Raw genomic sequence first — 14963 nt, 5'->3', positions numbered from 1 at the left:
CACCCATGTGGTGTCACCATATCCAGTAGAACCCATGAAGCCCCCATACCCAAGTGGTATGATGAGAATGCGTATTGTGAATATCACGGCGGAGTCCCAGGGCACAATTGAGAACTGTTACGCATTCAAGAGGGTCGTACAAAAGATGCGTACAGAACTGGATCGACTTCAACAACTTGGGGGCATCCAAGTGAGGAATATCATTTCATCATTTAAGGCATTCTGTTTGACTTTGTTTTTCTTCCATTTTTTTTTTCCAGTTTTTGTAAGAACATTTTAATCAAATTTATGTTACTTTAAAAGATGTTAAGCAATGGATCATATTTGCAAATTTGTAATTCTTTGCATATCATTTGAATTAAGAAACTCTGTAAATGATTCAAAGTTATGAATCTTTGACGAAGTAACATGGTTTAAAAACAATGACTTTGACCTTATCCAGAATATACACTCAAACGCCATATCCTGCTCTTGGAATTAACCAATATACCCTTTTCCTTTCGTAGGATGCGGACAACACGGGGCATCATTTACATATGACAATTACTATGTTTTTTATTTAAGACGTTCAATGACGACGATGATCTTTACAAATGAAAGAGTCGAGTAAGTGAATCTAGTTTAGGTCAGCTGCTCGAAAATTGAACTCTAAAAATGAAATTTTTTGACTTTCAACAAATACCTAGGCTATAACAGGTTCTTCTTAACAATCTTAAGAAATTAAATCCGTAAAAACTGAGCTATTCCGCTAAGGCAATTGGTTATAGAGGAAACTTGAAAGCCCTGGCCTTATGAGTAGATTACGTTCAAACCATGACATTGCTCGAAAACTTGGCAATTCGGTGTTTGCTCCACTGCTTTTGTCAGGCCAAAGACTTTGTGATGAAACGAACCCTTCAGTTAAACCTGATAAAAGTAATTATAATACCAAGCTGCCCCTCTAAAGCAATTGGTTGAACGCCCCGGCTTTATGGATTGTGCTAGCCAGACAATGGCAAAGTAAATGAAATTTATCTAAGAAATTTTCGGTAAAATGGACTAAGGGAGTTAAGGAACACCTGTTATAGTCAACTACACACGAGCACTCAAGAATCTCATTTTTAGACCGATATTTTTTGCACTGCCTTTGTTGGAAGAACCTACAAAGCTTGAACAAATGAAAGATTCCAGAGGACTGAGATAAAAGGTCTAGTAATTGATCATGCTAGTTGCGTCATTTTGTCCGCACCCAATTAAAGTACCAAAGCATGTTGTGATATTTAAAAAATGACATTTTTTTACCAAAAAACCTTAGAAAGGAGGCCAACCTAAAGCCGACTTGTCCCTTTGAACATTTGTCAAAGATTTGTAACTCTGAAAGCATTAAAAGAGCTCTTGATTCCTTTGATATTTTTTGAACTCACAATTTGATTCAATTGCGAACAATACTTTACATTTCTCTCTCCTGAAACAAGAAAAAGGAGAAAAATGTTTTCAAACAGAACAATCTCAGATATGAAATGTCTGTAAAGCCCAAGCTCGAGAAGCAAATGGGGTACGATCGATTCCATGGACCAGATTGGCAGGCAAAGCACGAGACTCCATCCAAGAAATAACACATAATTTATTCATGTTGCATGCATCTTAGACATACTTAGGTGCATCACATTCATCATTTTAGCATACATTTTTTACAGCCCTTTGAGTCAGGTTTCAATTCTATTTCAAGATATACTCGACTTGCAAGCACCTTTAAAGAACGATGATGTAACTCAGCAGCAAGAAGCTACACCTCAACCGACTTTACATATATACGGATCTCAGAACCAATTTCAGATGGGTTCGAGAACCAATTCAGATCAAATTCAGTTCAGCTCAACTCAACAATGAGCAACATATTTCCAGTTAACACTTTCAAGCCAGATTTCAATTCCACGACGGAAGATATCCGGCTGTCAGAATTTATCAGTAGGTTTTCCCAGACCAGCTTAGGGGAACCACCTGAAGAATCATGACCATTTGACCCATAAAGGGAAGCCATTTTTTAACAAACTATTTGCAGCATAACTTAAGTCGAGAAGGGTTATCTGCCAACCAAAGACCTTTGAGTTCGACTACGCTCAGCTCAACGGCACATCATTTGCAGCATAGCTTAAATCGAGAAGGGCTATCTGCCAAAGACCCCCGAGTTCGATTACACTCAGCTTCGAGGGCACATCATTTGCAGCATAACTTAAGTCGAGAAGGGTTAGCTGCCAACAAAAGACCTTCGAGTTCGACTACGCTCAGCTCCAAGGCATATCATTTGCAATACAACTTAAGTCGAGAAGGGTTATCTGCCAACCAAAGACCTTTGAGTTCGACTACGCTCAGCTCAACGGCACATCATTTACAGCATAACTCAAAGCTAGAAGGGTTATCTGTGACCAAAAGACCTTCGAGTTCGACTCCGCTCAGCTCCAAGGCACATCATTTTGCAGCATAGTTTAAGTCGAGAAGGGCTATCTGCTAAAGACCTTCGAGTTCGATTATATTCAACTTAGAGGCAAATCAGGCTTACAAAATAGCTCAATGCAAGAAGGGTTATCTGTCAATAAAATTGTCGAGTTCGATTCCAATAAACTCGATGACACCTCAATCACACTATTGTCCGGCTGCAATCAAGGTTTTCAAGTCGAGAATAACACCTGGGTTAACTGTGCCTTAGTGACAATAAACCGTTTTTCCGGCAGTATAGCTTAAGACGAGAAAAGCTATTTGTCAACGAAGACCTTCGGAGTTCGATCTTATTCAGCTCGAGGGCCTATCAACCACAGGGTGGAGTCAAGAGACTACATTCAAGTCGAATTTTCCAACCCAGATCTTTAAACCGAGAAGAACCGAAGTTGACTACATTGGAAATGAGAAGCCACATCCAGATTCAAATTCCGAATTGCAGCTTCAATTCCATATCATTTCAATATGGACTCGACTTCACGACGGAGGAACCATCTACAACTCAATTCGACAGGGAGTTTATTCTTCAACTCCACCGAACGAAAATTTGTGTCTTTTTGTCTTTGTCCTATTTTTTCGTTCCACGAAAAAGGATAAAGAGGGGCAGCTGTAGACACTAATTTTCGTCCATATTTTTATTATTATTTTATACATATATACTATATATATTATATGGTTTGCAAACGGTTTTTGAAATATATATAATATATAGTTTTTAAAAGAAAAATTTTGAAAATATGGGTAATATATAGTTTTTAAAATATTTTTGAAAACTATATAACATATAGTTTTTAAAACATTTTAGAAAATATATAACATATAGTTTTAAAATCATTTTAAAAACTTATAATATATAGTTTTTAAAAACATTTTTGAATAATTATATAATATATAGTTTTAAAAACGTTTTTTAAAAAACTTATATAATATTTTTAAAACATTTTGAAAACTATATAATAGTTTTGAAAACTTTTTTAAATATAATATATAGTTTTAAAAAATATTTTGAAATATATGTATTATATAATTTATTATATCATTATTATTATTATATTTTCTTTTATTATTTTCTTTTATGTTTTTTTTAGGGTCCAAACAGTCCAACTCGAGGCCTGATCCAGCCCAGAGCTCAGATTAGGGTCCAACGTATGTTCAAACAGGCGCAGCGTAAGCCAAGGAGGTCAAGGGTCAGTCACACCGGCCACCGAGATTTCCCGGCCGAGGAGATCGGGACTGACCATCCCGAAATCCCGGCCAACTAACCACGAGCACGTTACCGTTATCATCGGAGCAGACCCCCGGTGGGGTGGGTATAAATATCCCACCACGGCCATCAGGGAAGGGAGGCCCACGCAAATCTCAGAAGCATAAACACAGTAAACCAAATAACCAAAACAAGATCAAGGAGAACCCACAACGGATCAACAGTAAACCAAGAGTTCAAACCAACAAAAAGTCCCTCCGAAGCTTAAAAACCCAACAAAAATTCGATATTTTGAAGATAGAAGGGGAAGAACAGAAAAATCCTTTAAGGAAATTTCCATATTTAGGATTCTTGATTTACCCACTACTTACGTTTTCCTCTTCTCTGGTTATATCTATCTTTTGCTTTTCTGTACGTTTTCTAATCCCCCTTGGATTAATCTCAAATTGGGTTTGTTTAAGCTCTGAAAGTGGTGAATTTGGATACTTTAAAGGAGACTTCTTTTATAAATCTAGATTGAATTTGAGGGCCCAATAGTAGCCTGAAGTACGAGCCCAATGCAGCAGCCCAAGTTACACAACCAAGACCCGCTGGAGCTGCGACCCGGGTCCAGCAGTGGACCCGTAAACCATATTTCCCCTTCAGCAAAGACTCCCCACGATGCACGAACCCAAAACAGCCGAAGCTCTCGGTCAACTACCCGGTTCTTAAGGCATCGTACACGCATGAAATAGGAACGAACCCAAATATCAGTATTTTCACTAGGATTTAAAACTCTTAAAAGTAGGATTCACAGAACCTTATAAATACCCATGTAAATCAACACCATTACACACACAAGATCATACGATTACGAGAAGAAAAAATCCTACGACCAAAGAGATCGAAGCTTTTGTACCAATCTTGAAGCTATATAAAAAAGGTATAATTTTTACCTTATTTCGACTGGGTTTTGTTGCTTGCATATTCTATTTCAGTTTGTTTGAACTCTGAGAAGACGAAAAGGGCTCGACCGAGCAAATACAGAGCTTTAAAGGCGAAAGAAGCTCAGAAGCAGACCGCACAAGCTGATGAGGAAGCTGGGAGGTTGTTGGAAAGGAGATGAAAATACTGGAATTGAAATAAAGAAGGGGGCTGGATTTTTGTGTTCAACGTTACAGGAATATAAGGGGGGAGTATTTCATTTTACTTATTTGGGTAAATCACATGTAGGTCCCTGGAGTCTGGAAACTTCATGCTTTATTCATTTATCTTAGGGGTTAATCCCTTTTCAGGTCCCACATTTTTTATAGTATTCGTTTCGCCCCTAGATCGAATTTACATGCCAATTTTCCTTTTAAATTCATCCCCTAATTTTGTCTCCCTTTTAATTTAATCCTTTTATCTTTATATTATTATTTTATTTTATTTTATTTTATTTCTTATTTTTTATTTATACGATATAATATATATATATTATATTTTATTTTAATCATTTTATTATTTTATTTCTTTATTTTTATTATTTTATTTTTTTTCTATTATTTGTTTATACGTGTGTATATATATATATATATATATATATATATATATATATATATATATATATATATATATATATAATATCTATATATATATATATTTTTTCCCTTTATTATTATTATCATTATATATACTCTCTTATTTATTTAATTTATTTAATTTTTTATCTTTAGGTATTTATTTTTATTTCTAATTTCTAGTTTCTAGTTTTTATTTTTTTTTACTTTTTTATTATATATTTTATTTTTCCCTTGTTCTTTTTCTTTATATTTTTATTATTTTTTCCTTTATTATATTTATCCTATTTAAATTCATTTTATTTTATTTTATTTTATTTTCTTTATCTTATCTTATCTTATTTATTTCATTTGTTTTTTAATAGTTTATTTTATTTTATTTATTTTTTCATTACTTTTTTCCTTCTAACAAGTGTCTTGACTTTTTAAGGGTACGCTTTCAAATCATCCGAGGTAAGTAATTCAAATCGAATATTTCAAATTTAAATTTAAATTTCTAATTTTCGCACTAAGACAACCGACAAATTAATTGATACCGAAAGGGCGGTTCAAGGGTGCTAACCCTTCCTGACCGTAATCGACTCCCGAACCCGACACGTTTCTGGTACAACGCAGATCAGGTAAGATGGTGTCCGACCCCTAAATTCATTTTAAAATGGTCGGTGGCGACTCTAACCCAATCAATCCACGTCGAAGACCAATTCCGGGGCCCAACGAAAGACGGTTACGACAAGATTGTTACTTGATTATTTATATGTTCAAACTCGTCTTTTTCCGTTAACAATTGATGATAGTCTAAGTTGGATGTTAACCTGTTGACTGAGATGATAAATTTTGATCTCAAAATCTCAAACGACTATCATATCCCACTATTTTAGTCAGCATCTTAACGTCCAGCTCAGACGAGCGTCAATTTGTTAACGAAAAAGATGAATTTAAAATATAAATAATCTAGTGACTATTTTGTAACTTTTAATAATCGAGTGATTTAACAAAGTATTGCCTTATAATCGAGAGATTATCTAATAATCAGTGACTCGACAAAATAATATCCTATAATCAAGAGACCATATAATCCCTCTTAAATATAATATTCAAATTTAATTAATATTTAACTTTTTAAAGGTTTTCCGTTTTACAAAATTCAAGAAAAATAATTAATTTTCTTTGAAGGTCAATAAATCAAACCCTGTAGAAACGGACTAAACGAAGCGTTGGTTGAAGTATCTATAAATTTTGAATGAGATTAAAGATAAAACCTTAAGTATTATGGTCCTAACACCTAACGTGGAGGTGCAGACAAGAGCTGCCCTAAAAAGGATTATCTACTAGTTGATTAGTTTCAAGTGATTAATTAATGCATAAATTATGAACAAGAGTGGTCCTGGGGCTGCAGCTAACCCGGCATTATTTGGCTTTGAACGGTGCAGTCAAGAAATAAAAGAAAACGCAACCAAACATAAACTTACCGAACTGAGAAGGTTTGGTAATAATCTGATAGAAAATATCATACGCTGGTGCAGACACCATTCGCATTCCAGGAAGCTCTCTGTTCAGTTTCCCGACCAAGCCTTCAAGTTTCCCGTTGAACTCCAATGCGATATTGTTGTATTCGGATACGCAGTCGTTTTGGCCCAAGATATTGGTGGCCCTCTCCAACGGCAAACAACCCATCGGAGGAAGGCCGGTGATCGACAGTTTTCGAACGCCGAGACCGTGGAGTTCCCTTATGAAGTTGTCGCACAGTTCCAGCAGGAAATCCTGGTATTGCCGGACCGAGAAACTGGGATCTGGTGGGAAAAGTGTAGTATTTTCTAGGAAATCATTCGTCCCTAAGCTCATCAGATACAGCGCCTCGCTCAGAATTACATTCGCCTTCTTTCACCGACGTATGCTCTCAGTTGTCGCTGGTACTCTTTATAGTACTCTAGTTCCTTCCATAATGGGATGACATTCTGCAAATCAATAAATGGAACTTCGTTAATCTCTTATTGAAATGTATGCATGTATGTATGTAATGGTTTAAAACTTACGAGCACTTTGGAGGTTGCATTGTCGTAACCAGTTCCGGCGGAAGCAAAGCAAACACCGGTGGCGAAATCGGATGTATTGTAAGCCGGATCCAAGTAAGCTGGGATGGCTGGCTTCAGTCCAAAAGCATCGGAGATGAAATCGGGAGGTATTCGGCCATTGCAGAAGCGTCCCGTTGGTTGACCGCCGTAAAAATCACGGCCATAAGGCCGAAAATTGCTCTTCAAAAGCGTGGAAATCACGTTGTTGTTTCCCGAATCCACGGAGGAATCTCCAAACACTATGATGGCTGGGACTTTAGCTTTGGTTGCAGTCGAAAGTGATAGAGAAAAAGATACGAAGAGCCAAAGAAAAATGGAGTACGACTGCACAAGACATTTACCTTCACCGCAAGCAGAAACTGAGAAGCTTAGGAAACTGAATTCCAAGGTTTAAAAGTTAACACTTTTTCAAAATTTAATCTAAAAAATATAAATAACTGTTTTAATTTCATGGAGAGATTTGGTGGAGGGGGTTTTGATGAGAAATATTTAAAAGTTGTATCTACTGTACCACCTATTATAGTTATTTCCATAACCATAATACAACATGATAAAATGAGAAAAGTAAACAAATCCAATGATTAAAATGTGAATTACCACTTAATATTAAAATAAATAACAATTACGCTATAATATTTGTTTTTTTTTTCAATTAATCTTGGGTAAACACAAGAGTCAAGACAACATATTTAAATATAAATCTCAATCATTTGACTTGAACTGTCATACTCTTGACATTTTAGTGTTTAAACTCGGGACCTCAAGGAATAACAACAATTCCTTTATCACTGAAATCTAGTATAAATATAATTGATGAAATTAAAAGGTTGGCGGTTGAAAACACCCATGACATTATTCTAGAAGGCAGAACATGATCATGTTCATGAGTAATTAAGTTGTCCATTAAAATTCATTTATTCGGAAGGGAGGAGAAATTTGGTTGGTGTGTTGAGAGAGACAAGAAAGGGTAGGTTTAAGCTTTAAAGGGTGCATGGGAGTGGGAAAATGACAGTCTGAAAATCTTTATCTCAAACATTAATGGCTTCCCTCAACAAACAAAGTGGCTTTCATTTGCTGCCTCTTTCAATATATCTTCTGTAATTTTTCTCATTTGAATTCAATTTTGGTTATTAGCTGAATGGAATCTGGAATTTGATCAGTCATTGTCTAGCATACTTCAAATTTTAACTATCTAATTTAATTGGAGTTGTTTATGGTCGCAGTTCAATTTCAGAAAGATTTTCAAGCATATGCTTGAATGGGTTGATCCGAAGGCTCATATCATTTTACACAATTAAAAACTGACAGTTTAGGTACTAAATATAAAATTTACCCTAAAAATAACTATGTTCAAATATCAAAATTAAAGATTGACATGGACTCGGACTTGACAAATTCTAATTCGCCTCTATATAGTTATTTTTTTTTTTAAATGGGTCTGATCATGTTTTTTTAGATGATAAGGTTGAGTCAAGTTCAAGGTGCGTCGACCTAATTTGAAATAATAATATAATTATCTCTATAATTGTAATAATATATATTAATTTAAATTTTTTAAATTAACTCTCTATTTCAACATAAAAAAGAATATATATATATATATATATATATATATATATATATATTATCTTAAAAACCGGATCAAATTTTAAATATAATAAAATATTTTTAAATTTAAGTCGAATAGAATGATATATAAAACTCATAATATTTTATTCAAAATCAAGTAGACCAAAAATGTAACTGTCCTGACCCACGGGCATGAAACAATAAAATATGGTAATGGGTTTAATCCATTAAAGCACAAAATATTAGGCTTATAATAAGTTATAAAGTTTCTGATATTCCCGAAAACAAATGGTTTAATATTATCCAGCCCATGGATGCGAGTCCATGTTTGCATCAGACATGGGCCTTGTTGTCTCGAAAGGTCCATTTCTTCTTTCTTCGAAATGCAATCAACTGAACTGCCGAACAGTGTTTCAGCGCTCTGCACTTCCGTGAAAATTTATACAGTGTGCGTCAATGTCGTTGCCAGCGATTCGTTGTCTGAAGATATTTAATAGTTGCGTCTGTTTGAAGAGGAGATATTTATGGGTTTCAAGCACATGGCTAATAGACAGAGCCGCCATGGAAGGTGAGCTAAGAGTGTTCATTGTTGCAGGAGGTGTTAGTGGAGATACAATCGAAAAATGAGCAGGTTGCGTAATGTTTTCCTCCACCCAACTATGGATGTCCACGCTTTAAAATGTATCAATAAGTTTAGGTTTAACTACCGCCCTCCAGGTATTCCGAGCAATAATGCAGTCACGCAAAATGTGTGAGGAAGACTCCATGCTAGCTCCGCAAATAGAGCAACTAGGATCATCGGACATATGACCACGAACCCGCTCCTCATTTAATAGCAGACGTCCCTGACAAAGAAGCTAAAGGAGAATACGGACTTAGTGGAGACCTCGAAACTTATTCACAACCTTCCAAAGCTTGCCACCTTCGTTATCAACCCAACCCAAGCACCGCACATACGCGCTGTTAGTGGTGAACCGATGTTGTACATCCCACCTCCACCCCGAGTAATCAACTACTCCATTCGTAGTGGGGTGGTATTGCTGCAATAGAGAGAAGAGCCTGCTGTGGAAGTAAACTATTCAATAAATCTCAGTTCCAATCACCCGATGAGAGCACTATATCTTTAAGCTTGACACCTAAATACACTAACCTGTTATTTGAGGAACAGATCGCAGCAAGGGGACCCGTATCAGACATCCAACAGTCTTGCCAGAAGTCAATCACCTCACAGTTACCAACATGCCAGACTAAGCCCTCACGAACCTCGTCCCAAACTGCCTGGATCCCTGACAAAGCATAGAACAACCACGTCGGACGACGGTAGAAGGGACCAAATCTTGGACTTTATACTTGCTCTGAAGAACCCGAGCCCATTGTTGATGACACTGAGAAATCAACAAAAGCCAATCTTTATAAGAAACGCTTCATTCTGAATATGGATTCACTTGACGCCTAATCCCCCAAAATCATTTGGTTTACATACTTCTAACCACCGAAAGAGATGCACTCTTCAATCCTCACCCAAGTCCCCCTATATAAAACCACAGATGATAGCCTCAATTTCATTACAGGTCTGTTTCTACATACAGCACGATTTAATTATACACGACGGAAGGGCAGATAGGACCGAATTTGCCTGCTAACCCTCTAAATGATCACGCATTTTTTGAACAATGTATTGACAAGTGTTCTGAGTTACTCTATTATAGAGCAAAGGAACACCCAGATATTTTCCCATATCGTCCACTCACGTAAATTGGAACCCCGCACTAATGTTATCCTGCAAACATACACCCACATTACGCGAAAAACAAATGTTTTTTGAACAAGGTATTGACAAGTGTTCTGAGTTACTCTATTATAGAGCAAAGGAACACCCAGATATTTTCCCATATCGTCCACTCACGTAAATTGGAACCCCGCACTAATGTTATCCTGCAAACATACACCCACATTACGCGAAAAACAAATGTTAGTTTTGTTAATACTCACTTTTTGACTAGAGCTTTCACAAAAATCACACAGCTCCCTCTGGATAACATCAAGTTGATCTAAAGTGGCTTCAGCAAACAACACCAGATCATCGGTAAAGAACATATGTGAAAGGGGAAGACCATTACGAGTTAGCTTAAGCGGCTTCTAGTGACCTTCCCTAATAGCACGTTGAATTCTATGAGCAAGGCGATCCATGCAAAGGACAAACAAATAAGGTGAGAGTGAATCTCCTTGCCAAATACCACGAGACGGTTTGAAAACATTAGTCATGGAGCAATTCCAGAGAACCTGCGACGAAGCAGTAGATACCCAATACATTAGTAAATGCCGCAGAGCTTTTGGAAAATTAATTTCTCCAAGAGTGTCATCAATAAAATCCCAGTCAAGTCGATCATAGGCTTTTTCAAGATCTATCTTGATCACCATCCAGCCTACACGACCCTGCTTTCTCTTCATTGAGTGAATAACCTCTTGTGCAATTATTGTATTATCTAAAATACTCCTCCCGGGAACAAAACTCGTTTGGCTTTCAGAGATCCATTTCGGGAGAAACGAATTTAATCGATTGACAATTATCTTCGTGATAATTTTAAAAGGAATCGTGCACAAACTTATAGGCCGAAAAATAAGTAAAACTTTCAAGAGAATGAGTCTTCGGGATTAGGACAATCAGAGTGCGATTTAGCTCACTTGGAAATTAACCCCGGATGAAACTTTCTCGAACTAACATGAAGACATCAGGACCTACCGTTTCCCAATTATGCTGGAAGAATAAAACATGGAAATCGTCCACCCTCCGTGCCTTAGTCGGATGCATCTCCAAAACTACTTTCTGAATCTCTTCATCAGATACCATACAAGTGAGAGAACACATTTCCGAATTAGTGTACTAGAAGAAATTACCTCGGATATTTTACGTATAAACCCCGGAGCTCTCACTCGAAAAAAGATTCCTGAAATAGGCTACCGTCTGATTATTGAGAATGCTGATCAAAACACCAATTACCATAACCATCTTTCAAGGCCTGAATAGAGTTGTGCTTTCGATGACTTTTAACCCTAGCATGGAAAAAGGCGGTATTACGATCACCATATAAGGTATAATCACAGTGGGATTTTTGAAACCAGATATACTCTTCAATGTGAATCACATATTTCAATTCCTCCTTCAACTGAGATTCCAAAGTTGAAAGGAACGGAGAGTGGCGAACATCAAGGACTCTTGCAATTCTACGTAACCGAGCAAACAACTGACGATTCCTTTTTCCAATTTCTCCAAGATTCGAAGAGTTCCAATAAAGGAGCTTCGGTTGAAGGGCAACGAGGCTTGACATAATGTCAAGCTCATGGTTTCAACAATCCAGAATTAGTTCCTGAATCTCCCGATTCTCTTTCCAAAAGGGTTGAAAACGGAATGGGGATAAAGACGAAAAAACTCGAGGTTCAAAACTTCATAAAAAAATATGACAATGGTCAGACCCCAACCTATCCAGATGAAACACCTCGAAGGAAAATGCCATATTATTCCAAGCAGAATTCACAAGACATTGATCAAGGCGATGACTAAGATTACCACGAGGCCAGGTAAAAGGAGAACCATGATAATCCATATCGAGGAGAGCATTGTTAAAAATAAAATTATAGAAACTCCTGCTAATCTCAAAACGTCCTAGTGTACCTCCCATTTTTCCTCCGTCTTTATAATGCAGTTGAAGTCTCCACAAATGAGCCACAGATGATCCATGCCAGGGTTCAAATCACCCAACAAATTCCATAAAAACTCTTGAACTGTAATATAAGGATGTCCATAGAAAACTTTCATAAGAAATAGTCGTTGAAAGTCTGTATGGGTAACTCAAGCATGGATAAACTGATCTGAAACACGAATAACCTCTAGCTTAACGGAAGGCTTCCACAGAACCCAAATACCACCACTGAAACCCTGAGCTTCAATACGAAAAGAGTTAGGAAACCCAAGCTTCTTAATCATCGAATCAGCACGTGCACCACTTATATGAGTTCCCAAGAACACTAGAATTTGAGGGCGAACAGTCATCGTAAAATGCTTAAAAACACGTTGAAAAGAGGGGCTCCCCGCCCCTTGAAAGTTTTAGAAAAAAAACAATTAAACATGGGTCGGGGAATGTTGGGGAATGACGTTAACTCCAAAATCCGCATAAACCTCACCCAAGATTGCATCGGGGTTCTCCAAATCAGATTGAAACATTTCATCCTAAGCCTGCTATTCATCTCGACTTCTGCTTCCGGTACCCTCACTGTCTAAGTTTCGAACATCCGTTTGTATCAGTCAGCGAGAAGAGGCCTTTCCGGGGTCTTAAAACCAAACTGCTTTTTTATCTGAAGTCCCTTTCTATTCGAGATCTTCCCCTTGTTTGAATTTTGCTTTCCAATGCTGCTCCGAAATAATATACTTGATTTTTTAACTCACTGATTATCAGTAATACTAATGGCCACATGATTGCCAGGCCTCGATTTCACAACCTAAATATTCGATGGGACAAATGTTTCCCGGTATTGGAAAGAACTTGAACTGGCTCCTGATTGGTGATATCTGTTAAAGGTACCAAACTCGATGATGGCAGACTATTCTTTTGCATGATACAGATTCCTTTCAATGGTACAACCACGGAAGTGCTACTCGTTCAAGGGATAGACTGCTCCTGAAATTTCTCCTTACCCTTCACAGTTGACACAGATTGAACTTGGGCAGCAGGAGCGACTTCTCTTTCTCTCCTTCCAAACCCCTCGACGTTAAAACATCAAACCTGGATTTGGAAATATTCTATGACCACTTTCTGACTTATCGACAATCTTCCGAGGGCGACGTTTACGGTCAACATCCGCCATCCATGGGCCAAAAGAAATTATGGAATCAAAGGGTCCTGCACCGGAGCTACGCCCACACCCTTCCTAATGATGCCCGTAAATCCCACATTTAAAATAAATATTAGTCAAACCTTCATATTCAATACACTAAAGAAATCTATTGACCTCAATACATAGCAGTAGGCTTACTTGGATCAACCACAATTGATAACGTGCATACTTACCACGCTCCCCTATTTTCGTGTTATAATCAACCTTAACCACTTTACCAATTTTCGAAGCCAAGACGCCAAAAAGAGCTTTAGAATAATACATGTATGGGAATCCCGAGAGGCAAATCCAAGATATGATTTGAGACGGATAATCTTTCAAGGTGTTGAACGAACGGCTCCAGAGCCGAGCAGTCAAATAACTACCAAAAATAACTCACAGGCCATTCGATATAACGTTCACATCATCCTCATTTTCCAGGCGTACAAGGTAGTAATCATTGTCCAAGTCAACCATTTGAAAACTTCCTTGTGGCTGCGAGAGAGCTTTAATCTTATTCCACATTACCTTGTACCCAATAGACCTCCCGAGAAGGAGAATGATAATCGACCTCCTCATATTATGATCGATCGACTCGTGAACCCTATCCGAGAATTTTATAACAAATACGATTCAATTCTATACGTTCTCTTCCTTCAAAACTATCTCGTCAAGGTTCACAACCGGGGTTCCAACACTCGCCACCCTAGGGTTCTTGGATACCATAGCCGCATAGGATTTGATCATGGTCAAAGTCCTAGATGTATCATCCGTGAGGGTGCCAAAGGGAATCACAGAATGAAATTCCGAGGTCACTACAAGATTCAATCTCCAGGGATAACAGAAACCACCGAACCTATGTTCACCGGTGGGAGAGGATCGTCAACCTCCATCGAGGCCGAAAGCCGTTCAGGATCATGGTGGGAATCCCGGTGATCCTCTACTAGAGTTGACGAAGGATGGGGAGGATCGGTCATACACCATACAAACGGGGTGAGAACTTCAGGGTTTTAGAAAATCAAGGAGAGCAAAACTTTGATTAAAGAGAGGAAATTTTTTTGTTAATTATTTATTGTATCGTTTCTTATTGGTGGAATGCCATATTCTCTTTCGTGGTATATATATATATAAAAAAGAGAAAATAACCTCAATGAACAAAAATCCCAGATAATATACGATTTTGATTAACACAAAATTGCAATGCGATCTCCACTAACGTAAATTCGCGTTGCG

At 37.4% G+C, this 14963-nt stretch overlaps 1 protein-coding gene across 1 annotated transcript; it reads right to left on the bottom strand.

Moving 5' to 3' along the window:
• Positions 1 to 11827: 11827 nt before the first annotated feature.
• Positions 11828 to 12538, bottom strand: LOC120153324. Its single transcript, XM_039165307.1, has 2 exons — positions 12339 to 12538; positions 11828 to 12179 (listed from the first exon to the last, which is right to left on the bottom strand). Exons 1-2 carry the CDS (start codon positions 12536 to 12538, stop codon positions 11828 to 11830), a joined length of 552 nt encoding a protein of 183 aa, XP_039021238.1.
• Positions 12539 to 14963: the final 2425 nt, after the last annotated feature.

The sequence above is a fragment of the Hibiscus syriacus genome, unplaced genomic scaffold (genome assembly GCF_006381635.1).
Source record: "Hibiscus syriacus cultivar Baekdansim isolate YM2019G1 unplaced genomic scaffold, ASM638163v2 tig00111099_pilon, whole genome shotgun sequence".
Taxonomy (NCBI): domain Eukaryota; kingdom Viridiplantae; phylum Streptophyta; class Magnoliopsida; order Malvales; family Malvaceae; genus Hibiscus; species Hibiscus syriacus.
This window is presented reverse-complemented; position numbering and strand designations above follow the sequence as displayed.

What these genes read in the sequence shown, in the direction of transcription:
- LOC120153324 (XM_039165307.1), bottom strand. Translation starts at nt 12,538, where the DNA reads ATGGGAGGTACACTAGGACGTTTTGAGATTAGCAGGAGTTTCTATAAT. An exon ending in GAGGTGTTTCATCTGGATAG is followed by an intron (nt 12,180 to 12,338) that starts GTTGGGGTCTGA and finishes CATTATGTCAAG; the next exon opens with CCTCGTTGCCCTTCAACCGA.